Genomic DNA, 26,356 nt, shown 5'->3' on the forward strand with positions numbered 1-26,356 from the left:
ATTCTGCTGTATTAGCCTCCTTTTCAAAAGTTTTCCACCCAGGACATTTTTATTCCAACCCCCCCATTAAGTTTTGAAATTTTTTCCAACCCCCCCCCCCCCGCTTATTAAGTTTTGAAATTAAAAAAAAAAAAAAAAAAATTTGAAAAATATGAAAAGGGCTTTGTGAGTTCCTACTAAGATTAGTTCCCGTAAGGTTTCAGTTTAAACTAAAAAAAAAAGATATGATTTTATTCTTTTTGAAATTGTAGAGAAGAAAACCTGAAATTTCTTTCTGTTGAACCTGTACCGTTAGGCACTGTAGGTAAGTCCTTGAAGATGATATGCATTTCGTCCCCATAGTTACAACTCTCCACAAAGAAATGTATTTTTAATCATATCTTTTGTTCTGTTAAAAGCAACGTGTTAAAATATACGGAAATTAAAAGCATAGTTATTGGTTCGAAAGCTCCTAAGATTTGAAAGCCAGATAGGTTTTCGTATCCCCATGAATTAGGCTGACTTTTAAAATTCCCCAGCTATTTGAATTCCCCTGTTAATTAGAGGTTCTAAGCTATCAGAATTCCCCAAGGTATCAGGGGTTTGCTAATGTAATAGTGTGCTAAGGGGTCTGAATCCCACCTTTCAAAAAAATATTTTGAACCCGCACTAATTATAAAGGTGGTTTAAGAATCGTTTTAACACAGAATCTCAACAGGGGGGATTACCTTGGGAAGAAATTTGACGGGAATTTAATTTGGCGGATGACTTGAAAAATCAAATTTGGCGGGAATTTAATTTGGTCTATGAAGGACATTTTTGTCCAAAAATAGCTATTATATAATAAAAAACCTCTTTTAAGGCCTGAAATAGCAGACATTTGGGGGAATAAATATAATAATTTAAATTTGGCGGATGGTTGGAAAATTTAAATTTGGCGGGAACTTAATTTGACAGGTTTTGACCAAATCCGCTAAATTTTCTTCCCGCCAAAATTTATTTTTAAGGTATTTGAGAATATAAATTTGGAAAAATCGCATCCCTCCTACAAAAGCCTTTCTTAAAAAGCATTAGAAATTATCATCGACAAATATGTAAGGAAGACCTTTATTGATATCTAGGGGTAAGTATATTAACCGATGTCATTAATAATATTTTTGTCTATTTTCTTAAAATTTAAATACAAAAAAACTATGTTCTACATTTAGCAATCATTGTGCATTTTAGAAAAATAAATTTCCTAACAAAAAAAACTGTTGCTGATACTTAGACACTACCTTCGAATCTGGTAATTCATAAGTGGGCGAAGATCACCATCCCCCTCGACACGTGTAAGTCACAATTCCGTTGGTATCATTATTTCCCTTTCAGAGAATAATTACGGTAAAAAATTAAGGCGAGAAATCCATTCTGAGAAAATCTCATTTGTACTTTGTACCTAGCTTACAATTATTTCTTTGTACAAAAACTACAATGCGTTAAATACTTCGATCACAGCATCAAAATGTCGTTCTTCGTCCAAGAAAAATGTTCTTTGTAATTGTTTCTTCTTGATAAAGATCCCATTCAATTTGTACATTTTTATTCTTTTTATTCTTTGTTCATTGAGTCTAAAATATCGTTTATTTCTTTAGTCTCAGCATCTCCAGATCCACTGCCATTTTCAGCGGCGTCTGCGGTACTGGCAACTTTTGAACGTCCAATGTGTAATCTGCTCAATGGGTTCTTCACCAACCGATTTTGATCTATAAAGAAAGAACAGTTTTCTTCTGGTAAGATATTACGATTCGTATAACTAAGGAAGTTTTTACTATCATAATTTCTAACCGGGATGCAAAACTTTAATCGGATGGACGTTTCGAAGATTCGCCAATTTTTTTTGCAAAATCGCTTGAAAATCCAGACTCGCGAAATTCGATCTGCGTGGATCCCAAATTCTGTATTTTTTCGGGTTGAACCACTACAAACGTGAAATCAAATCCTGACTTTTCTTTTTGACTAGCAAAATTATATCTCGCGAAAATCATCCGATTAAAGCATAAACCTTTCGAATTTATTTATTAGTTATCATTTCATAGGCATTGTTGAGTTGATCTTGGAGATGAATGGCCGAAATTTTCAGAGATTGCAATTCAGTATGCTATTCCGAGGGGATTAAAATTGACAAGGGCTTTCTTATACCAATGCTGATCATTACTAGAACCCAGTGTTGAAAGGTATATGTGAACAACTTACAATTAGTATTTTGTTGGCCAGCTAATTGTGCGTTCTTTTGATTCTGGTCTTTATTTTGTGGAGGTTTGTTGGGAACAATGGTTCCTTCATCTTGATCGTTTTTATCTTCCTCTTCATCTTCATCATCGTCCTCTGTAGAGTAAAGAAAAGCAGGGGTGGAGGAGTGTGAAAATTAAAAATTGGTAAGTTCAAAGGATCTAAAGACACTCCATCTTCGAGTTATCTTTTTGTGAACTAAAGTAGAACAAGAGCTGGAGGAGTTTAAAAAGTTTGAAAGACACATATGTGTCTTTTAGGTGGTTGAAAAAGTCTTGTAAGAGATTCCTAAATCCTTTTTATCGGGGAACATCGCATGACTTTAATATTAGTCTCTGTATAAAAATTTTCCACGCCATGTGACTTTGTATTAAATCAAGAACATTAAAACACTTTTCTTTTTGTTCATCCTCTCCAAAGCCCCAGAGCACACCAACATTACAAGCAGGAAGCAGTGGCGTCGTGGGAAAGTTTTTCTGGAGGGACCAAAGTCAATTTGTTGAAAATGGCGCCCCCAATTTTCCAAAGAAGTGCCCAACCCACCAGTTTCTAAACTTTTACTAATTCATTTGCCCAGGCATAAATTAGCTAGATTGCAAAGAAGTTACCAATTGACTTTATTGCGAGCGAAGCGAGCGAAAACAATTGCAAGTAATGTAAAATTATTTCAGTAAAATTGGTCTTGGGGCGCAATTTAAGGCGCATAAAGTATGATTTTTAAGATTGGGGCGTTTAAAACAATCTTATTTGGCGCCCCTCGCTCTTCGGCGCCCCTTCCAAAAAGCTCTGCTGGGGGGGGGGCGTGCCCTCCCCCCTACCACAACGCCACTGGCAGGAAGTATTGCAAACAGTCAAAAGGTAAGAAGCTCACCTTTTTCGTTTTGTTCTTTGCCTTCTTCACCGGCTTCTCCAACAGAAGCATCTGGGTTCGATCCTTGCTCCTCTGTAGGAGGTGGCTTCACGTTACCTACGGGTCCCTGGGTCGATCCTGAGGGTGGGTTCTTATCCTGCTGTTTGTTAGCTTGATCTTTGGTTGGTTGCACGGGGTTTGGTGGATTAGCGCTTGGGTTCTTTTGATTGTTTTGATTATTTTGACTGTTTGCAATACTTGCTGGTAAATTTTGTGCTTGTATTTTCTGGCCTGTAGATTGTGTGGCTTGACCTGGGAATGAATCATGTTAAGGGATTCGTCGAATGAGAATTTTCTACGTATTTGTTTCTAAGTCTGATGTGAAATCCCTACGCATTTCAAAATTTACTTTATTTTATTTATCAATGATAAAGAGCATGGACAGTCTACCTGGAGGGCTATATGTTTAAGCCACACCCTAATCTTAAAGATCCCTACAACAAAGTTTACTAGGAATAGATTTGCAACAGGAAATTCAAAGAGAATGTCAGAGAGTATAAAGATACTATTTATACCTGTTGTTTGTTTATTAGCTTTGTCTTTTTGATCATCATTTTCATCTGAATCATCATCATCTTTAGGTTGTTGGTTAGATACTGGCTTGCCTTGCATCACTGGTGACGTGAGCTGCAAAAATTTACATGGGTTTATTTATTTCCCAGCTGGCACACATCGTTGTTTCAACGTTTATCTAATGTTCATAACGTCCATATAACGTTAGGTGAACGTTGAAACAACGTTGTGTGCCAGCCGGGTTGGATACTTGGTCATTTAATTTTCATTGAAGAAAAACCATTTCGCTTGCATAGGTAAAGGTTGCTGAAAACCCGATATGGACCTTTTTTGATTTTTAGTTGAATTCTCATGTGAAACGATGTGTTTTTTACATTGAAAATGTTTTGTTTCTTCTTCTTGGATGAAACTTTGTTTCTCATTAATCATAACAGACTCAGCCTTTTTCTTTGATTGTTGTTAGTTTTTGAGGTTTTGAGCCTTATTGTTCTTAAAATTGTTCTCTTAAAGGTCCATTTCTCTAACCATAACTGAGAATATTAGCAATAACCAACTTACCCCAGTTTGTTTTCCATTATCATTGTTGGTGCTATCTTCATGTGACCATTTTGGGACACCTGGAACCTTGCTCATGTCCAATTTAGGTGTTTCGATTTCCTTCAATTGTGGAAGAGCAACGACGTCCAATGGATTAGATGGTTTGATGTCACTATTGTTTTTGTTCATTTCGTTGCCAAGCTTCTTGGCGATGGCATCGACTTTCATGGTGAAGTTGGTTGGATCTTGCCATCCTTCCTGTACAGAAGAAAGATCGAAAGGTGAATAGAATAATTGTTAAAATTGTGCATTTATTTTTAATTTCAGACCGGCTTTTTTTCCTCAATGAATTAACAAACTTGAATCGTCATCCCATCCCAGGTCCTGAGGACCAAAAAGAAGAACACATAGAAAGCAAATTGATTTGTGACAGACTGTGCCTCACCGGTTTAGTGCCAGTTTGTGCTTTTTGTCCTTTAATTTCATCGAGATTTTTGAGAGCGAGTTTATAAAGTATGGCTGACACTGCAGTGTCTTCATCGTCATCTTCTGCATCTGAGCCGTCAGGGAATTTCCCCGTCTTATCAGGGAAAACACCTTGTGGTAAATGTTTGGTATTGGCGACTAAAATAAAATAAAATTCCTATTAAAATAAAGGGTGATACTTTTAGGGCAGCTGATTAGTTGCAAGTGACGTATTGGGTGAAAAAAAAAACAGTTAAGTTACATAATTTCGTGAAATCCTTGTGGTGGGTATATTATTAATTCAGAATATGCTACCCTTTACATTACGTCACCATGGCAACACTGGTCATAAATAACGTGAACGGGGAAGTTGCATAATTTTGTTAGGTAAGCTTCACCTGGTTCAGTGACGTGAGGATAGTAGAATATCATTGGTGGAATTTCTGGTTCGTATGGCATCACGTTTGGTACTTCTTCTGGTTTCGCCTCTGGACGAATGTCTGTTGGAAAAAAATGATTTGAAAAGTTATCCTCGATAAGACTGAGAATAATCTTTCGCGACCGAAATGGGGTTTAAACTAGGCTGACTCATTCGAAATTTACGATGGTTAGAGTAGCCTGTACAACATCTCTAGAAGCAAGTGGCTACAGGCATTCATCTTACTTTATTGTTGCTGGTTTAAGAACTCTGAATGTTATCCTAGATACTGGTTTTGATAGATGATTAAAAAGAAATTTCATGACTTTTAGACAAATTCATCTGCATCTTTCACAATGGGTTTACCCAAAAATAATGGTTGTTTTTTAAGTAGGTTCTTTCGTATGAAATCCGTCATTTTCTGGTACTTACACATTTTTTGTTTGCAAATGAAGTAATTTTTATCTTGACATTTTTCCAATTCCCATTTTCCATCTTCATTCATAAGGACACACTTGTCATCATCTCGTTGACTTTCAGTATAATGTTCTTCTTTCCAATTGTGGTACAACGAGTCTGATCCGTCAAGCCAATAATATGCTTTCTCTTCTTTGTGTAAACCAATCCACGCTTTGCTGGAATACAGGGGATAAAAATGGTGCAATATAAAAATCAGTTATGATTATAAATTTTGCAAAGCAGAGCCACTTCCACTACTTTTCAGTGCGGCGAACTGATGTATGTGAACGCTAAAGCATCATATATACGAGCTATGTATAAGAGTCAGGGTTCGTTGAATTACCCCTTTTTGTATTGTCTTCTTTGTGATTGATGTTGCAAAGTGCTCATTGAAGTCAGACCCAATAAATAGAAAAGGTATCTTTCATCACGTACACTTTAAGTATAGATGGTATACATGCAAGCCTCTTATTACTTGAATCAAATAGACATATCATAAGAAGGTTAAAACTCAAAGCTTAACAATACCAAATATCCTTGCTTACTAGCAAATCTTGACATCTTTAAGGATGAACGACTTTTGTTCTTCAGAAACAACACTTGCTAATTGAGCGCCTTCTTCTTCACAAATATCGTTGGCTTCTTCAAATGATTTTTCTTGTGAAAACAAGCGGAAACACCATGCTGTGTTGTCGGCGTCGTAATATTTCTTCCACAGGACAGGACATTCTAAAAAGATGAGATCAGTTTGTTGATGGCGTGTTACTGGTCAATTATTTTTCATGTATTGACATATATGTATTAACAGTTCTCGCTACTGCAAACCATTTTGAAATTTAAAACTATATAAAACTTTTTCAACTTCGTCCGTGCACACTTACCATGAACTGCGAATCGTTTATCAGTGATGTGTTCTGAGTTGTGGATAGCCCATTTAACATCCCAACCATTCGATTTATCATCTGATGCTTCGACCAAAATATTATCAGGGGCGGCCGAAGGATATTTCGCATCGTTCAAAAGGTGAACGCCGTGGATACGAACAGCGACTGGAAATTCGAATCCAATGAAATCACTACTGTCTGGTGTATGTGTTGGACCATAGGGGTCTGGGTACCAGTATGTATCATTGTTGTTATCGAAGGCGTATGAAGCTTTGAAACCTGGGAATGAAGTAGATCAAAGATTGCCTGTTATTTTGATTATTGATTATTTTGGGTTGAATAAATTTGGGTTTAATGTTGGACACATTCACGCATGCATTCAAGATGAGAGCAAATGACATCTCATCTACTATAATTCAAATATGAATTTGGATTCAATTCTTACTGGTCTTCTAGTTAAGATTTAAACCATACGTTGAAAAATCTCCAAGGTGTTTTTCCCCTAATTATATGGTTGATTATATTTAGCTTAGATTTGTAAAGGACGAGCGGGGCGATAAATCCGTAATAGCCCCTGATGTAAACAAAAATTTCTATTGGTTGAAAGAAAAGTATCGTACGATATTTTGATTGGTTAACAAAATATCGTACGAAATTTTTAAGCCAATCAAAATAAGAGTGTCAGTCGAATGTTTTCTTATAGTTTCGAATGTTTTTATAAGTTTCGAAAAGAATAGCGATTGAGTGTTCTTCAATTCTTTTTTTGACCATATAATTAACGCGGAATAACATGGTATTCTCGGGTGATTTTGGATTAATAACCCCTCGTTTCATTGAAAACACTTCAAAATAGCCCTCACTACGTTCGGGCTATTTTGAAATGTTTTCAATGAACCTCGGGGTTACCTTAAGGGAAGAAATTTTCGCGAGAAGAAATTTTCGCGGAATTTAATTTCGCGAATCAGAGTTTCAAAATGGCAAATTTCGCGGAATTTAATTCGCGAATGAGCCGATTTTAAAAGTTTCACGGAATTTAATTTCGCGATTGAGAAGAATTTATCAACTTAGATTAACTTTTAAGCATCACGGAGTTGTTTATATTTGTTTATATTTGATAAAAAATACACGTTATAATGCTTAAAAATCAATTGTCTACATCTTTTTTTGGTAATACCTAGTCAAAAACAACAAAATAAAAGAAGAAGAAAAAAAATCGAATTTCGCGGAATTCAATTTCGCGATTTAACAATTTTGGTGTGTTTCGCGGAATTTAATTTCGCGAATTATGCCCGAATTCGCGAAATTAAATTCCGCGAAAATGTCTTCGGCGAAAATTTCTTCCCTTAAGGTATTAATCCCAAATCACCCTCTAAAGCCCCTCTAAACCATGTTATTACTAGTACAAATCTCACCTGAATATTCGGAGCTTGCAAAAGCGCGTGATGAATTTTTGGCTAAGTTGACATTTCCATCACCCTCGTGGTACATGCGCACTTCTTTCAACATCCAGGTCGGTGAGAAGGATGAATTAGCACGCAATCTCCAAAAGTTGTGGAAAGCTGTAGTTAGACGGTGAAAAATTTGAGATTAATACTTACTTGAAGAAAGAAAATGTGAACAGTCGTATCTTATGATAACTACACTATATTGTCAGTAATTGCACGGCTAATGAGGAGTTTGAATAACAGTGAGGAAAAAGCTGTTCGATTTATGGCGAAATTTGAGTTATGGAGGTGCAAGATATGGAGAGCCAACTGCAGTACGAATGGACTTAGAAACAAACAGCCTGTATAGTACTTACTATTTGTTTTTTCGTTGCAGAAGCCGCATGATTTTCTGCAGAATGAAAACAAGTAGGTTTCATGTTCTGGTCCATAACAAGCCCTGGAACATTTACTGCATTGTGCTAAAGGATGATCTCGACATCCGTTCACTTCACCTGTTGAGAATATTGAATGTTCAGACAGTTTTCAGAATTTATTTGGCCAGGCCAACCAGATTCTAGTGTGGGATTCTAGATTATGCTATTTGTAAATTTTTTCATTTCCGATTTCGAATCAAGGAAATTGAAATCTTAGTGAAATCATTACGTACGTGGTCTTCTCTTTCCTAGAATTCCAACAAAAAACAAAATGTTTGTAATAAAATGACCCGTTCATTTGGATCAATATTTTATAAGAAAAATTCTTACTTTCGTGAGCAGTTACATCAGAAGTGGTCGGTGCTTCAGGAAATTTTGGCGCAGGACCTGTTTCAAATTTGCTTCTTCCACGGTATGTGTTTGTTTCCTTCATTCCTTTCATCTCCTCTTTCCCATAATCTGATGCTTTGGCATCTGTTATCGGAAGTTTTTTGGTGAGTTTCTTCCCTTGCTTATTCGTTGAAACTTGTGGGTCTTTCATCGGCTTTCCAACCTTCGGTACCGTAGGATTCTTTGCACGTTTAGCTGTTTTTGATTCTCCTGGAAGATTTTGAATTGTAAAAATTGAGTATAACTGTAGGTGTTTTCGATCGAGTAAAATCTTCTATAATTGACTCAAACATGGCCCTCCGTTGGAAACTATTCCTTAGATGTCTAAAAACTTAGGAATTTTTCGGAGCATGCTACTTTCAATTTATGTTGTAAGTGAAGATTAGACCTCTTTGGAATCGTAGACATCCCTGAAATTTCTTGGGGAATACAACGATGAATACTATGTCGGACGTGCTATTACCAATCGAGATTTTAATTACATAGTACTACCTATAGCTCGAAGCTTACTAGGTATCATAACGCAGGATACAACACATAGTCTTCACAAATATAAAGTAGCTAAAATATTCTAGGTTTTTCTTCTCATCTTCTCTTGATCGCGCTGGAAATTATCAACAAGATTGAAAGCGAGGTGTCACCGATATAAATGTGTTGTTTTCTTACCCGATTGGATTACAACAAAAGCCACAACCAGGAAAATCAAAAAGCCTATCTTCTTCATTTTCTATCCTGTAAAGAAAATAAATTATATTATACGTATTCTTATGAAATTTTTTGCGGATTTCAGCAATTTAAAAGCCGAGCGAGAAATTTTCGTTGAAAGCTAGTTTTGCAAAAAAAACTTTGATATTACATGCGAAATTATAATAAAAATCACGATGAAATTTTTATTCAAGCCATCAGCCGGGATCTGTTTTGATCTCTTTCTATAATTTACTCATTTTCTGTACAACCCATTAAGAACGTTAAGTTAATTTGGCGAAATGTCTGAAAGACTATCTGAACAAAACCCTCTGATTCCAAAAATGTTGCATACCTTAACAATCTATAATTCAATGCTTTTGGATGCCAATTGATTTCTTTTTCGTCAAAATCTGTCCATGTTGCGAGGTGTGAAAAAGAAAATATTAATTATAACAATCGAACATAAAAGAGTTCGAAAAATTCTTCAAGTTTCAATTTCTTCGGATATTTTTTTGAAATTTTGGGCATGATATTTCTGTTCGATTTAATGCTTGATTGCACATTCCTTTAAATTATTTTGTTCACTCTCATAAAAGCTTCTCTCAAATACATTGTATCCACCCTGTAATACTGTAATAGGGTTGTAAGAAGGCCCAAAGACTGTCCCGTAAGATCAACCAAGCCCAAACAAGGAAGAGATTTGTAATTATGGAGGTTCAAGTAATGAAGAATTTCTTAGTGGATTTTTTCTAGTGTGCCAACAGATGAAAGAGCCTAGATATTTTTGTTACAACTGACAAATTTTTCATTTTAGCTAGTTAAAAGATATTTTGAGATAATATTAATATTGATATACAATTTACAATTTAATACCAGTCATATATTTAATACATACATTATTCATTATTTCATTACTTTAAGGTCCCGAATAGTGGGGTCCGAATAAAAGTAAGTCCTCCGAAATTGTACCTCCGAATACCCCAAAATAAGGTGATTGGGCTCTTCCAGAAAAAATCCGTTCATGGGGGGTGGAGGATGAATTGTCCAGGGGTATTGAAAAAATACCAAAAAATTGCTATGTCCAGGGGGTAAATTCCAATGTCCAGTGGTAATTTTTTGTGTCCACGGGGTTGATTTGATGTTTGTCCAGGGGTATAACCCGTGTCCAGGGGGTTAAAAATCAAAATGTCCAGGGGTAATTCATGAAAAAAATAATATATCCTCCACTCCCCATGAACGGATTTTTTCTGGAAGAGCCCATTATAAGCTTAAACCAGGCTTTTGGAGCAATGCAGCTTGTAATAGCTGAAAATATTTTCAAAAATGACGTATATTCGGGACCCTATACTTAGTACCCTACTACTATATACACATTAACTTCTTGTTATTCAGATAAGTCAAACGTTGTAATCTGAGGTGGTTACCGTAGCTTGACTATCACCTCTGGCTCTCTGTTTCACAAGGCCCAACTTCTTGAAAAGGTACGTTCGAACGTCTTTAGCAAACAAGACGTAAATTATCGCATCCGACATTATACCGGATGGATAAAAAATATAGAAGAGAGTCTCCAAGGCTTGTGGCACCTCTTTGTCTAGACAGAAATACCAAAAGTATGTATTATCAGGGAATCCAATAAAAAGGATGAAAGTCGTGATCAAGAGAAGCGGAATCATAAAAGTTTTCATTGGGAATTTATGTGATGACTTTTGAGTCATTGTTCTCGAGGCTAAACGTCGTTGTTGGTCATCAGCGATGACGTCATGATGAATCACGTGATCGGAAGATGCGTTTGTTGAGTCGATTGTGTAAGCGCGCGCTTTTGTTTCGTTCTTATTGGTCGGTTGGTAAACGCGTTTGAAAATATACGCGTATGTAACGACGGCGATGAAAATGAAGCCATTATCGACGGGAAACCAAAGATAAACAGAAAAGACTTTCAGCGATTGGTTGAACGTTGGTAGCGATACCAAGAAAATGACATTCGCGATTACCGAAACACCCAGACAAATCCCCAAAACCAGCTTCGTTTTTCGGACATTCCAGTAAACTAAATATCGGACATCTAAATAAACCATGAGGAAGCGGTCAATTGTCAGCATGATCATAATTGATAAATACCAAAGAAACGCCCCACCGCCCGCACAGATGAAGGCATAATTCGCCCATCTTGGGTTTTCAAATAAAGTATTGATATACCAAATACCAAGGAAGAACGAATGAAAATTCTCGGCCAGGCTTAAGTGTAGTAGGTATAACCGTTGCGTGATCATGTACGGGTTCGATTGTTTGACGTTCCATAACGCCCAGAAACCGACACAATGCAGTAACGAAGCAGCAAAACTCAACACAGATTTCAAGATGTAGATGTTCATCATTGTTAGTGAATCTTCAAATATTTTGTAACTTTTCAAAAACCTGAAAAATAAAGCAAGATAGTTGTTGAGTATTTATTTGAAGCAGAGATGAGATGTAAAATATAGGGTGGGATTTTCTTGTCTAACCAAGAAACATGATTGTTTTGTAACCACGTGTTCCTAATGCGCTAAATTCAAATTATACAGTATCCTCGTCAAACGTTCACTCGGCCTTACTATTGTTTCGCTATACACCTTTTCGACCGTAGCCGCCAATTGCCGAGCGGACATTTTTTGTCCGTTTTACCACTCTAAAACCGTCCCAGTCTTTTTTTCGCACCTTAAGACAATAGAAAAAAGTGTAAAAAAAAAAGGATTGGATCGAGTTTAGGGTGGTAAATTAAATAAAGTGGCACGCGCCTGACCACGCGACTACGGTCGAAAAGGTGTATTGAAATTGAGTGATATTAAGCTCTCACGCAAAGCCTGCTAATTTTAGCAGAAACATGCAAAAATTAATAAAACTTTTAGCGAATCTTATCTGCAGTTGAATATTGATATTTGCTAGTTTTACATGAACAAAGTATAAAGTGCTAACCACATACAGCTGCTAAGCTAATGTCAACATAACATTTATTTTTCTTACTCAAAATATCATATCCAATGTCTTTGTGGTCTTTGCTAACTGAGAACTGATTATAAATTACGTTTATGTGTGTACTTCAAAAGCTACAAATTGACATAGACTTGCTAATAATGCTGATACCATAAATTTAACTTTCCTTCGTCATTATGCCATTTGTATTCTAATTTTTTTTCTAAGAAATTTTAAAACATGCTTTACGAGGCACTTTCGCCTACTTAAATGTAAACTTTCAGCAGGCGTAGGTTATCTGTCGTGAGAAATTGAAAAATTTTCAAGTGGCGACAGCCCAAAAAAGTCTGAGAAAGATTGTTTGTTTTATCAATAACATTCAAACTTTACTTTTAGAGAATTTAAGATATTTTAGAAAACAGAGACTATAATTCGACAGCAACCGAAACCCCAACATTAACAGTATAGTTTTCACTATTATACCTTATCTTGAGAGAATTCTCCGACGATAAATGACGAAATTATTTGCAAGCAGCGAAGGTTTTTAACGACGAATATTTTCACCTACGAGTTTTCTACTGATAAGTTACCAACCACCGATAATTCTTATAACAAAAACTGAATTCATAATAGCATTGCAAATGTTTTTCTTTGCTTCAACCCTGCATGTACCGACACAAATGTAATTGAAACACTGTAATTGAAAGCAAACCATGCAGAATCCTGCAAGGGGAAAAGTCCCCATTAGTTTTCCACTTCTCAACACATGCAACTATTAGTAGAATATCTCTCTCAGAAAACATATTTTTTGAAAAAATAGCTAACAACTTTCCCAGGAAATAATATGTGGAAAACTCATCAAACAAAATTTGAGAACCAATGTTTAAAAAATTTGATAGTTTGTTGCAAACAAGTCATCATGTTACAATTTTACATTCCCTTTCCACACGAAATCTGAAAACAAGGTCTTCTTTTAAAGGGGTTGAATCTTTCACCCACGAAACTGTATCGTTTTCTTGCAAAAACTTTTTGAGTATGACGCCTGTTAAAGATGGGTGAAAGACTGACATCTCTTATTCCCGCGATTCCCGCACTCTTCTGAACCTCTCGCCCAATCTTTCTCGGCCAATCAGATTAATGTATTATTTTTAAATTGACGATTGTCACTGAATATTCTTCCTTTGTTCAATTCATATTCAGTTTCGAAATGAAAAAACACTTTACTTGAAAAGTGTTATTAGATTAGTGCAAGGTAGATAAGGCGCTAAAGAAGCTTTGGAAAGAGAGAAGAGGATTTTTTACACCCACTTTTTACGTAAATCGTGCACTTTCAGGAGTTCAACGAAATAAAAATTATTTTAGCACTTCTCCAATATTGCTATATTGATTATTCAGTTTGAACTCAATTGTGAAACTAAAAAGCTGATAAAGTTGACCTATTCCCCAGAAGGCCCCCCAAAAGTAGCATTTTAGTACCTCCCGATTATATTCAATTTTCTTGAATAAAATAAAGAAAGCAAAGATATAAAAACAGAACATATTTACCTTTAACAAACACTTGTGTCATGTTTAAGGGAACCCACTTGGCAATCGTTCCGCCTTTTAATCAAATACCACCATTCTTGGAAAATGTGAATTCGAAAATATCCTGAAATAGAATTTGATCCCTAATATTGTATTGTTTTACCAAGAATCCTGTCACGGATTTTCCCTCTGACACCTAAAATAACGAAGTGTTGAAAGTTTGCAAATATGTTTCTATTACAAGGAGCCCACTTAACAGAAATTTAGAAATATTATCAAAACTATTTTGACAAGTAATTACTACAACAAGAAACTACGAATTGTGTTTTAAATAGCCCACTGTGTTCAAATTAAAAATTTTAAAGCCCTTAAAAAGAGAAATATTGAAATATTTTTATCAAATGAACAAGATTTTTCTTGTTCTTTTCCAAAATACACGTTTTTTTTTTTATAAGGAACACGTTTATAAGGAACTCGAGGCTGAAAATGGTTCAAAAAATAAGGAATTGTTGAACTGCTCAGGCTGAGAATAAGTGGATTTGAAAATAATGTACCTTATTGGGACTAATTTGACCAAATTTTGATCTTTCAAGGGGCAAAAAGTTCAAAATTTCCTATGTAGTAAGGAACTCGATAAGGAACTTTGAGACTGAAATTCTCTGTAAAAATAAGGAACTCCAGGCTCAGAGCAAATTTAAGGTTCCTTATAAAAAAAAAACGTGTAAGAGAAGAAAATAAGAAACATTATACCTGCTGACTTGAAATTGGAAACATTGCAACCCACATCAATGAGTAGAGATAAGATAAGATTGTTTGACTAACTGACCCAATGACGTCATGTTTGTTTGAAGCAAAAGATGATACTACAAAGTTTATTTTGGCAATTTTCAAAGATCTTTGAGGTGTAGGAGTGTGTAACGTGACAGGACAAGACGGTTCTCTGTTAAGCCCTGCCAATTAAGAAGGAAAATCTATGTGGGAGCGTGGAATTGCAGGAATACCATACTTTGCTCATAAGAAAGTAATCTCATAACATACCATTCATGGTCGTCCATTCTGCTAAAATCTTTAACCTGTGGAGACGGACAATAAGTATTTCATCGCGCATGTCTCAATCTCATTACTATTCAAAGAATCGAAGATGGAGAACACATATCCTCGCGTCATTCTGCCAGCACCAACTCTTATGGGGTTGGATGCGATGACAAGCTTCTACAGCCAAAACATTCAAAACCTCTTTGCCTTTTGTCTTAAAACCCCTTCTCATAGACCCGGTAGGATTTTTTCAGCTAGTGGGGAGTAAAAATAACGGACAAAAATCGATGCGGATTCATATTCCCATATCTTTATAGCTGGGGATTTAGATTCTTTTGTTTTCAAGTCAGAAAATTAAGTGGGGATGTGAAAAACAGCATAGTATTTTGCAGTGAGGATCGGTTATTAGGATTGATCATTTTCAGTGGGGACAAAAATTGGAGTATAATTTTCCACGATATTTTTCCAGTGGGTCTGTGGGAAGGGGGAGTTTAAAACGAACACGACTGGGTTCTGATGTCTAGATGAATTTGAAAAATTGGCGTAATGTTTGTGCGCACAAAAGAAAGCGGCCCGCCGACTTGGGCAGGAACTATATTTTATGCCTATAGTAAATACTTATTAAGAAAAATCAAATAATTCTTTTTCATAGTTCAATAGAAATTTAACCCATAATGTACCCAGTGTCCTACATGGGGACATTATTATACTTATTGTATTCGTTTACTTACTACACTTCACCTAATTGGTACTAAGGCCAAGATCTGTAATTATCATCCAACCCTTTAAGTCATATCCGTGATTCGAAATCACTTTTGGAAATTTCGTTGTTCAGAGGACGAAGCTTTAGGGGAACAGGTTACTTTTGTGTCTAAGAAAACCTAGACACATAATAAGACCATCTTCTCTTCATTATTTTATATTTACTTAATTTACAAGTGATACACAAATCTGCATATGTGATAGTTCCGGCGATTATTTCAATTGGCTTGATCTCACATCGAGTTTAACAGAACATTTTTTCGCATTTTTAACAGAAACAGTAGTTTCTCTTGTGTTTCGTCTTAAAATCCTTCTGGAATATAACCTGAAAACCTTCTTATTGAAGAGAAAGATGACGCATAAGAAAACACCTTTTAAACTTCTTACTGTCACATAACACATCGAGAATATCAAACTGGAAACTTTCTCAGGTGAACCAATATAACCAAGAATCTCCATAAAGCCCAAACCAATCAAAAGTTTTGCTGCTATCTTCACAATGTCAACATTCCCCTGATCCGATCCTAAGGTTTTGCTCGTATCTTTCTTTGTTTGATAAATCTTCATTAAGGTCGAAAGAAGGGCAACGATTGCTAAGACAAACGATATAGCAGTAGGAATAATGTAAAACCAAAGTCGTGTTTTGAAATCTTTGATCCAACAGATATCTGCATATCCTGCATTGATGTAACCAACACTATCCAATGTAATTGATGTTGCCACAATAAGTAACGGTGTCAGCAAAGCTATTACCAGATATTTGAGAAATGTTTTTGTTTTGTTTCTGTTTGTTGTCGAGATGGGAGAATGCATTGCCATTTTAAGATCAAAACAAATAATTGTTAGCCACATATGCCCTACTAATAATAGGTAATGCAAGGAGATTCCAAAGTATTTACAAAAGAAAGAGTTTGCATATAAACCATGGGTTAATAAAGAGAAATCACTGATAAAGAAGCTGACACCCAAAGCAAGAGTATTCAAGCCAGGGATATTACGAAGCTCCTTAAAGATCAAGTGTGTAGTTATCAAAAAAGCATAAAAAAACAAACTTATCGAGGTACCAATAAAAGTCATCATCCGTTGTATTTGTTCATAATTATCTTCGACTTTGTCGATCGAATTTGTAAAATTTTCTTTTCCCAAGCATTGATGTTCGAAGACATCATAAATCTCACCGGTTTCGCAAATTTGTCTGTTTGAAATTTTCCCTGAAAAATCTAAGGTGAAAGCCCATGACATTAGATTATTGAAGGTCATTTCACATGATTCTCTCAGTAGATCAACGTATTGGAGATGAGCTGGCAGAATAGCACCAGAACATTTGTAACAATCTATATTTGCAAATCCATCATTTAGGAAGGATGAATAGGAAGAACACTTCCTTTGATAGTTTGGATCACGACATCTTGACTTCGGATGTTCACTGTTTGAGCATTCGTAAACTTTATTGTTGTGCATTTCCAATCCGAAATGACAATTCATTTCGTTTAACATACTAATGTTTTTTTCGGAATGGCCCTGGCAAACCACTGAAATCTTCAGATATTTATATTTTGTAACATTGTTACATTTTGCACAAGATTCACTACGATATAACTGTCCACCTTTTGAAAGAACTGGAATCGTCTCTCGCATGTTTTGATAATTCGACGTTTCGCATCGCTTGTAATCTTTCGTGCATTTCGTGCTTTCGTCACATGAAGATATCATGAAGTAACTTTCACTTTTACTTTCTGTCATCTTATTCATAAATTTGGGACCAAATAAAAGACTACATCGGTAATCATAAGATCTTTTGTTATACATAATGTCATTAAATTCTTCCAAATATCTTTCCAACGATAAAGAGCCATTCCAAAATTTATCAATGCAACAGTTTCTAGTGTTTATACAACTGTTTTGACAAGAGCAACAACTGGAACTTCTATCTGTGTTACGTCCTTCACAGAGATGAGATTCCTTTTTATATTGGTGATTAGGATGCAATGTTTCACTTTCAAGAAACTTAAGGAAAGGAAATTCAAAGGGGAGATCATCAGTAAATGTTAAGTTCGTCAAATTGACAAACGGTAAGATTTCAAGCCGTTGAGAGTTGACCGAAACGATTTGTAAACACAGGAAGGATATTAATGGTCTCATTGGAAAATGCATTTTTCTCGGATGTTTGCAAATAATGTTTCTTTGAAATGGAGGTCTATCTTCTTTACTTTTTTCAGCAAAAAAAAATTCCAAAAGTTATTCCCCAAAAATCATTTTCAATATATCATATTTCTAATTTTGATTATCAAATCTAGATCTTTGAATCTTATTTAATTTGATGAAAGGCGAGATTCAATATCACAATGAAATGTTTTTGGGTTATTTTTGGGTCGTTATCATGAATACAAAATTTTAATAATCATTTTCATGAGAATAATTGAAAAGCCATTTATTCTTCAGATTTTTGTTATGTAGTGTGGTCGTGTTACAAAAATACAGGCTGTTTGTAGGAAAAAAATAAGATCTAGCTGAAACTTTCTCCAGACCTTCTCTATAGGATGCTTATACCTCAGGAAAAATTCCCCTAAAATCCCACTGGTGGAGCATCCCTTTTTTGGGACATTTCTATTTTCCCCAGGCAAAATCCTAGGGGCGAAATTTTTTGAAAATTTCAAACTTATTTCCAGACAATATCATGTATACCATTCGAAAGCTCTCGAAAAATTATATAGAAGACTTTTAAACGGTTATAGCTGATTTCCTTATTTAACTCGAGATATTTCATGCGCAAGTTCCACTTTTCGCCGGTTCTAGGAAAATTGCCCCCGAGAAAATTGCCCCCCGGAAAACTGCCCCCGGAAAATTGCCCCCCGGAAAATTGCCCCCTAGGAAAACTGCCCCCTATGAAAACTGCCCCCCAGAAAATTGCCCCCCAGAAAATTGCCCCCTAGGAAAATTGCCCCCCGGAAAATTGCCCCCCCCGCCATCTTTTTTTCCACTTTTTTATAAAATCCAATGAAACTTCAAATGGCCATTGTAGCTGTAAAATTAAGTAGTTTTGAATTACTCTTAGGGTACCTATTAAACGGGGGTCAGCGGGGGTGGATTGGAAAAAAGGCTAAAACAGCATAATCCGTACAAAAAAGAAGTTTCAGATTCCGAAAAATTGATAAGCGGAGGAGGGGTTGGATCAACAATGTCCTGGGTAGAAAATTTTCGAAAAATAGATTATTTTGGTGGGAACTTTTTTTGGGGAATACTGTAATTAATTTTTTAACTGTGGTTGGAATTAATTTTAGCGAATGACAGCGCAAATCTGTTCTATTTCATCTTATTTTGAGCAACTTTGTTGAATTTCAGGGGTTATTTAGCCAAGAAAACTGAAATTTTAATTTTGGTGGGAACTTATTTTGGCAAGTTAGTAAAAATTAGTTCCCTTAGCTTAAGATAGCACGGATAGGGCGCTTAGGGTTAAGAAATGGGGAAAGATTTTTTTGAAAGTGATTTTATTACTCGACTATCTTTCTCCACCTCATACAAAACTTGTAAAAGTCGTTTTTGAGGCGTCTTTTTTCTTTAAGAAAAAACTAAAAAATAAAACATGCAAAGCAGATCAATGGTCATTGTGAGGAATATAGTAAGAATGAAGTTATCCATTCCATATGACCAAGAAATTTTGTAAAACCATAAAGAAAATACTTGAATAGCGAAAGAAATACAGTATAAAACACATTGAAATTGACTATCGCTAAACAGAGAAAACGCTTTCTCTGTATTCCATGGTTAAACCACATTATTCCTTATAAAAAGCGTCAACTTAATGAAAATTACGGCTGCAACCTGCAACCGTTGGACCAAAATATTCTAGATCTCTTAATCCGTTAAGACGCGATCACGTAAAATTGCGTAATCCAAAATCTCCCAAATGTTGAAAATTGAGTTAGATTTAGTTTCGAAAAATGGAAGAATAGGGGGCAATTTTCCGGGGGGCAATTTTCCTAGGGGGCAATTTTCTGGGGGGCAATTTTCTGGGGGGCAATTTTCCTGACACCCTTTTCGCCACACTTTGGTCAAAATTGACCATAAATAGCATCTTCTGCGTGAATTATCTTGAGTTAGGTAATGAAATCGGCTATACCCGTTTAAAAGTCTTCTATATAGTTTTTCGAGAGCTTTCGAATGGTATACTTGATATTGTCTGGAAATAAGTTTGAAATTTTCAAAAAATTTCGCCCTTAGGATTTTGCCTGGGGAAAATAGAAATGTCCCAAAAAAGGGATGTTCCACCAGTGGGATTTTAGGGGAATTTTCCCTGAGGTATAAGCATCCTATAGAGAAGGTCTGGAGAAAGTTTCAGCTAGATCATATTGTTTCCCCGTAAATTATGCTAAACGACCCCACTATATGTTGTTTTTATTATGAAAAGTAGAAATTATTGTTTTAATACTATATAATTTGAGAATTAAAAACAGCTCGTTATCCCTGTTAAATGATGGATCTTCCCTAAGCTCGACGTCTCATGACAGTCGTGAATATCGACCACCATATCTGAAATGTTGTCAACTTGCTTCCTGTATGTTTATGAGTTTATATTACTCCGTCACATGGAAACTTCTGCAGTGTTGATTGAGGTAGTTCGAAAAGTGCTTTCTCTGTTCCTCCGTGGAATCAAGCACCTTGAATATAACCTCCATACTTTCTTATTGAAAAGAAAGAGAATGCAAACAAAAACACCTTTGAGACTTCTCACAGCAACGTAAATTATCGACAAAACCGAATTGATCGAAACATTTCCGGGAACTTGAACATAACCTAGAATCTCCATAAAGCCCAAACCGATCAAAAGTTTTGCTGCTATTTTTAAAAGGTCCACATTCCCCTGATTCGATCCTAAGGTTTTGCTGGTATCTTTCTTTGTTTGATAAATCTTCATTAATGTCAAAATAAGGGCAGCGATTGCCAAGACAAACGATATAGCAGTAGGAATAATGTAAAACCAAAGTCGTATTTTGAAGTCTTTGATCCAACAGATATCTGCATATCCTGCATTGATGTAACCAATGCTATCCAATGCAATTGACGTTGCCACAACAAGTAAAGGTGTCAGCAAAGCTATTACCAGATATTTAATGAATGTTTTTGTTTTATTTCTGTTTGTTGTCGAGATGGAAGAATGAATTGTTATTGCCAAATCATAACAAATAATCGCTAGCCACATTTGGGATATTAATAAAAGGTAGTGTTTAATCTTCCCGGAGTAACTGCAAAAGGTCCCTTTAGAGTAAAAATTGTGAGTGACGAAAAGTAGATCGCATGAGAATAAACATACTGTCATTGCCAATGTATTAAGTCCTGGTATGTTCTGCAGCTGTTTGAACATGGAATAAGTTAAAATCAAAAGACTGTAACATAGGAGGCTGTAAGAGGTACCAATGATTGTTATATAGGATTCGATTTTCACGTATTTCTCAGAAACTGTTTCTCTTAGCATCGTTTGGTTCATTTCTTCACCAGGAAGAACGCAATCTTTAGCAAAAATGTTTAAGATTTCACTAGTGTTACAAACATGTACAGAAGATACCAACTTTTTTTCTTGGCTATAAAGGTCGACCTTTCCAGTGTAATCAAGTGTGAATGACCAGGTTTGGGTTTCTACTAACAACCCATGATTTGATTGGCAGGTTTGCTTCAATAGATTATGTTGACTTGGGTCGTAGTTCAGGGAACATTTGTAACAATGTATATTTGCGAAGCCATTATTTAAAGGTGCACTGTAAGATTGGCATTTGTCTTTGAATTCCTCTGAAATGCATTTATTCCGAGTATGATTATTGTAACATTTAAAGGTATTGCCTGGGAATAATTTTTCTTCCAATCCAAATTTACACCCATCTTCTCCAGCATTGCGCATATTTATGCTCTCTGAGCCCTCACGACAGTTGCCCACGATCTTCAATTGTCTGTAATTCACAACATTGTTACATTTTGCGCAAGATTCGCTTCGGTATAATTTCCCATCTTTTGAAAGAACTGGCATTGATTCGATCATGGTTCTGTAGTATGAGGTTTTGCACCGCTTGTAATCTTTCGTGGATTTCGTGCTTTCATCACATGAAGATATCATGAAATAACTTTCACTTTCACTGTTTTTAATCTCTTTCAGAATTTCATTTCGAAGCATTTGAGAGCATTTATATTGCTCTCTTTGCGCTTTTGGCTCCATTCTCTTTGTGAACTCTTCCAAATATCTTTCCAACGATAAAGAACCATTCCAAAATTTATCGATGCAACAATTTTTAGTTTTAACACAACCGTCTTCACAAGAACAACATCGAGGAGCTACTATGTCCTTTGTCTCCCCTCTGCATAAATGAGCCTCAATTTTTCCTTCTAAGTAATCTTCATCGTTATTGAAAAACTCAACGAAAGGAAACTCCACTCGACCCAGGATACCGAAGCAAAAAGTCTGAGATACTAAATTCAAGACGGTAAGTAATAAGAATGCCTTTGTCATGATCTGCTAACTTTATCTTTATATGGATGAAGAATTGATGTGATCGGTTCTGAAGAAAATTCAGATACTGAATGCTTTAGGGTGTAAGAATCTATTTACTAGTTTTTGAAGATCCTACTAATTGAAGTTTTCAAAAGAATATAGGAAAGCTTTCCTGTTTACTCCAAGATGACTTTTCTGTTGAACCTTTACATAAGTTAAAAGGGATGATAAAAGACAAGCTAATTACAAAACTATTATATCTGATGTAGTTGTGATCGATTTTTTCAAAAAAACACTACTTTTTGGAACTCCATGACTGTGCGAAAAACTGAAATTCTTTATTTCGTGCTCAAAGAAAAAAATACCGCTGGCAAAACTCGAATCAATAAACAAGGGCAACAGGAGAATTTGAAAAACCGGTCGAGTATTTTGAAAGAAAAGCTTCATAAAGGAGAAGACCCTAAGGAAAAAAACTAGATTTGCCTTATTTTCAAGCACCGATAAACTTTTTTCTGAAACCTGATCATTCTTAATTATCTCCAGACAGATCATGGTTTCTACCTTGGGGATTTGCATATTTCTTTGTCAGAGTTTCATTCTGACATTTTGAGCTTTTACAGATAAGGTTCTTTTCATAAGTGATTTTTCATTTTGTGAAGAGTCTGCGATTTTTTTGCACAGAAGTACCCTAGGGGAACTAGGGTATTTAGATTCAAATTCAAAGTACTTCCAAAACTTATCTCAACCCTGTGTCGTCACAGGACCGTTTTACCCTTTTCCAGCTCTCAATCTCAAAGTTTTGACAAAAGATGGCAAATTTTAAAACCAGAAACCACTTTTACAAGTCAAAAGCTTATAAAGAACTACGAAATGTTATTTTTAGTTAAAATTGTGGGATTGGCGGGAGAAAAATGAGATCCTGGAGGGATAGATACGAGCCCTTGATGATGACAATGATTTAAGTTCAGGCATGACGTTCCAAGGGATTTTCTGAATCTCAGTCTAAAGTTACAAATAGATTTGAAAGAAAAATTCTTAGCAGCTTCCAAAATTTTGAATTTTAAACCCTATTTTTAGACATAAAATAAGAAAGAAAGCAAAATAAGTTACTTTTTTCAGACCAATTTGACGCCTGAACTGTTAGCAACCTATAACAGGTTAGTGTGGTATAAAGCGTAGTGGGGATGATGAAAGAAATTTGGTAGGTTGGAGAAAAATGATTGAGCATAGTCATTACTGTAATTGTACATTATATATTTTTAAAAAGATAAATTTCCGATTAAAGATTTAAATTTTTCCCTTAATATTGTAATTTCGATTTCGATTTTCTGTTGATTTTTCAATAAGCATGTTTTTCTTGGCAATTTTAAGATTGAAGTTTTTTCAGATGGTTAACTTTTAAACATTACTTTTAGATTTCTTTGAAAACTCTAGTTAGCATATAGATGAATTTGGGTACTTACTCTTTAATACCTTTAATACCAATACCTGATTGCTTGTTATTTTTGATTGAAATCTCGTCTAGGAAGGCATGATGGGGAGAAGCGTTAAAATATACATGCAGTCATTTATAGCCTTAAATTTAGCATTATGTGTTCTATGCTTTGGCATTCTTGGGCAAAATGACTTTCCCTTTTCTGATTTTTTCTCAACCGAAGAAGGAGGTTTAGAAGGTAAAAAGGAGGCTCATTTATGCAAAGTTGGAGATACAAAAGCTCTTTGTTGTTCTTGTGAAGACAGTTGTGTTAAAACTAAAAATTGCTGCATCGATAAATTTTGGAATGGTTCTTTATCGTTGGAAAGATATTTGGAAGAGTTCACAGAGAGAATGGATCCAAAGGCGCAAAGAGAGCAATATAAATGCTCTCAAATGCTTGGAAATGAAATCTTAAAAGGGATTAAAAACAGTGAAAGTGAAAGTTATTTCATGATATCTTCATGTGACGAAAGCACGAAATCAACGAAAGATTACAAGTTGTGCAAAACCTCAAGCTACAGAACTATGATCGAATCTATGCCAGTTCTTTCAAAAGATGGGGAATTATACCGAAGCGAATCTTGCGCAAAATGTAACACTATCCAAGTTTACGAGAGATTAAGTATAGAGGTGAGTTGTCTTGATTTCAGCTATGGGAACAGAAAGAATATAAGCAACCTTGAAGATGGCAGGTGTAAATTCGGACTCAACGAAACATCATTATTGCAGAACAAAAGATTCAAGTGTTACAATTCTCATTCCCGGGATGAATGCAAGGCAAAACATTTGAAAATTAAATGTAAATTTTATACATCCCCGTTAGCTAACGGTTTCGCGAATATACATTGCTACAAATGTTCACCCGATTACGACCCAGAGAAAACAGATTTACTGAAACAAACATGCCGTAAAAGTGGCGTTTCAAATATAGCTGGGCGCACGTGGTCATTCACGCTGGATTACACTGGAAAAATAAATGTTTACAGTGAACACATGGAATTATTATCATCTTTAAACACTTGTAACAAGAGTGAAATTTACGATATTTTTGCAAAGAAATGCGTTCGTCCTGGTGATGAATCTGAGGAAATGAAAGCTACAATCAAAAATTCTCAAGCGATATCTGACGCAGAGAAAAAAGTACAAATTGAATCCTATATAACAATCATTGGTACCTCTTACAGCCTCCTATGTTACTGTCTTTTGATTTTAACTTATTCTATGTTCAAACAGCTGCAGAACATGCCAGGACTTATTACATTAGCAATGACAGCTTGTCTATTTTTGTGCGATTTATTTTTCGTTACTCACGATCTTTATTCCACCGGTAACTTTTGTAAATACTCTGGAATAATGACACATTATCTACTACTAGTGTCACAAATGTGGCTGACAATTATTTGTTTTGATCTTAAAATGACAATGCATTCTTCCATCTCGACAACAAACAGAAATAAAACAAAAACATTTCTCAAATATCTGGCAATAGCTTTTATAATACCTTTACTTATTGTGGCAACGTCCATTGCATTGGATAGTATTGGTTACATCAATGCAGGATATGCAAATATCTGTTAGATCAAAGACTTCAAAACACGACTTTGGTTTTACATTATTCCTACTGTTATATCGTTTGTCTTACCAATTACTGCCCTTCTTTTGACATTAATGAAGATTTATCAAACAAAGAAAGATACCAGCAAAACCTTAGGATCAAATCAGGGGAATGTGGACCTTTTAAAAATAGCAGCAAAACTTTTGATCGGTTTGGGCTTTATGGAGATTCTAGGTTATGTTCAAGTTCCCGGGAATGTTTCGATCAATTCGATTTTGTCGATAATTTACGTTGCTGTGAGAAGTCTCAAAGGTGTTTTTGTTTGTATTCTCTTCATTTTCAATAAGAAAGTATGGAGGTTATACACAAGGCGCTTGATTCAAGGAAAAAATAAAGAAAATACAACTAGAACTGCACTCAGTACAACCAAAGAAATTTCCCTTTAAAGGGGTATGAGTTGTTTGCTAAAAAATTTAATAATAATGGTAAAAAACATTAATAAGAGCGGTATCAAACTCCACACTTACCTGTATTTAAAGACGTTTAATACCAATCTTGTACATCGTCTAGTAAATACTGCAGTTGCTCTGCCGAGAACACTGATGATATTGGTTCTTGTATTGAATAAGGAATCACCAAGAACCTTTCCATAATAGTCTTAGAGAGAATGAGAGACAAAAGTCTTTTGAAACCCATTGTATAAAAATGTAGTACAATCCAATATATTCTTTTCGAGAGCAAATTGACCGGTATTAATTAAAGAACCTTTAATAAGGCTTTTCGGTTTTAAAACATCTGATGTCTAAGAAAAATGGACACAAATACTAGAAAATGATGAAAATAAGAACATGTCAAGAACATTTTTAAGCTTAAAACTCAAAAAGAACATCCAAAGGCTTCAAAATTTTTTAATGTTTTTATAAAAAACGCGTAGAAATGATGAAAAATCTTACCATTGGAGATGTCACAATTTTATGTTGAATTTTTTCCAACAAACTTGGCTCATCCATTAGTATTTTTTTTTCTTTTAGTTCTGAAAAAGTAGATGCATATTGTTATCTAAAGATTTTGGTCTTGTTTGGTCAGTTGTTAGTTCCACTTTAAACTTGGGCGGCTGATTGTAACGTGAATACCGAGTTCTTAAGTTTAGCCTTTTACGAAAATAGATGTGGAAATAAGTAAAAAGCCCGCGTATAAGAAAA

At 35.3% G+C, this 26,356-nt stretch overlaps 3 protein-coding genes across 4 annotated transcripts; all 3 read right to left on the bottom strand.

Moving 5' to 3' along the window:
• Positions 1–1,121: 1,121 nt before the first annotated feature.
• LOC136818597 (uncharacterized) lies at positions 1,122–9,880 on the bottom strand. Of its 2 annotated transcripts, XM_067074928.1 has the most exons (15): positions 9,727–9,880; positions 9,354–9,419; positions 8,628–8,897; positions 8,238–8,375; positions 7,849–7,995; positions 6,434–6,715; positions 6,098–6,281; positions 5,526–5,728; positions 5,074–5,175; positions 4,656–4,834; positions 4,232–4,468; positions 3,676–3,787; positions 3,122–3,412; positions 2,215–2,346; positions 1,122–1,724 (listed from the first exon to the last, which is right to left on the bottom strand). In XM_067074928.1, exons 2-15 carry the CDS (start codon positions 9,409–9,411, stop codon positions 1,570–1,572), a joined length of 2,490 nt encoding a protein of 829 aa, XP_066931029.1. In that variant the 5' UTR covers positions 9,412–9,419; positions 9,727–9,880; the 3' UTR covers positions 1,122–1,569. The 2 variants fall into 2 exon arrangements, with proteins under 2 accessions (XP_066931029.1, XP_066931030.1); XM_067074929.1 differs by lacking the exon at positions 3,122–3,412 and having other exon boundaries at positions 9,727–9,876.
• A 275-nt stretch (positions 9,881–10,155) lies between these two features.
• Positions 10,156–25,825, bottom strand: LOC136818598 (uncharacterized). The gene is made up of 4 exons (XM_067074930.1): positions 25,682–25,825; positions 14,598–14,797; positions 13,869–13,971; positions 10,156–11,789 (listed from the first exon to the last, which is right to left on the bottom strand). The coding sequence occupies exon 4, from the start codon at positions 11,747–11,749 to the stop codon at positions 10,772–10,774; it is 978 nt and encodes a 325-aa protein (XP_066931031.1). The 5' UTR covers positions 11,750–11,789; positions 13,869–13,971; positions 14,598–14,797; positions 25,682–25,825; the 3' UTR covers positions 10,156–10,771.
• LOC136818611 (uncharacterized) lies at positions 15,804–17,798 on the bottom strand. The gene has a single exon (XM_067074943.1). The coding sequence runs from the start codon at positions 17,796–17,798 to the stop codon at positions 15,858–15,860; it is 1,941 nt and encodes a 646-aa protein (XP_066931044.1). The 3' UTR covers positions 15,804–15,857.
• Positions 25,826–26,356: the final 531 nt, after the last annotated feature.

The sequence above is a fragment of the Clytia hemisphaerica genome, unplaced genomic scaffold, assembly GCF_902728285.1.
Source record: "Clytia hemisphaerica strain Z4C2 unplaced genomic scaffold, Clytia hemisphaerica genome assembly, whole genome shotgun sequence".
Classification (NCBI taxonomy): domain Eukaryota; kingdom Metazoa; phylum Cnidaria; class Hydrozoa; order Leptothecata; family Clytiidae; genus Clytia; species Clytia hemisphaerica.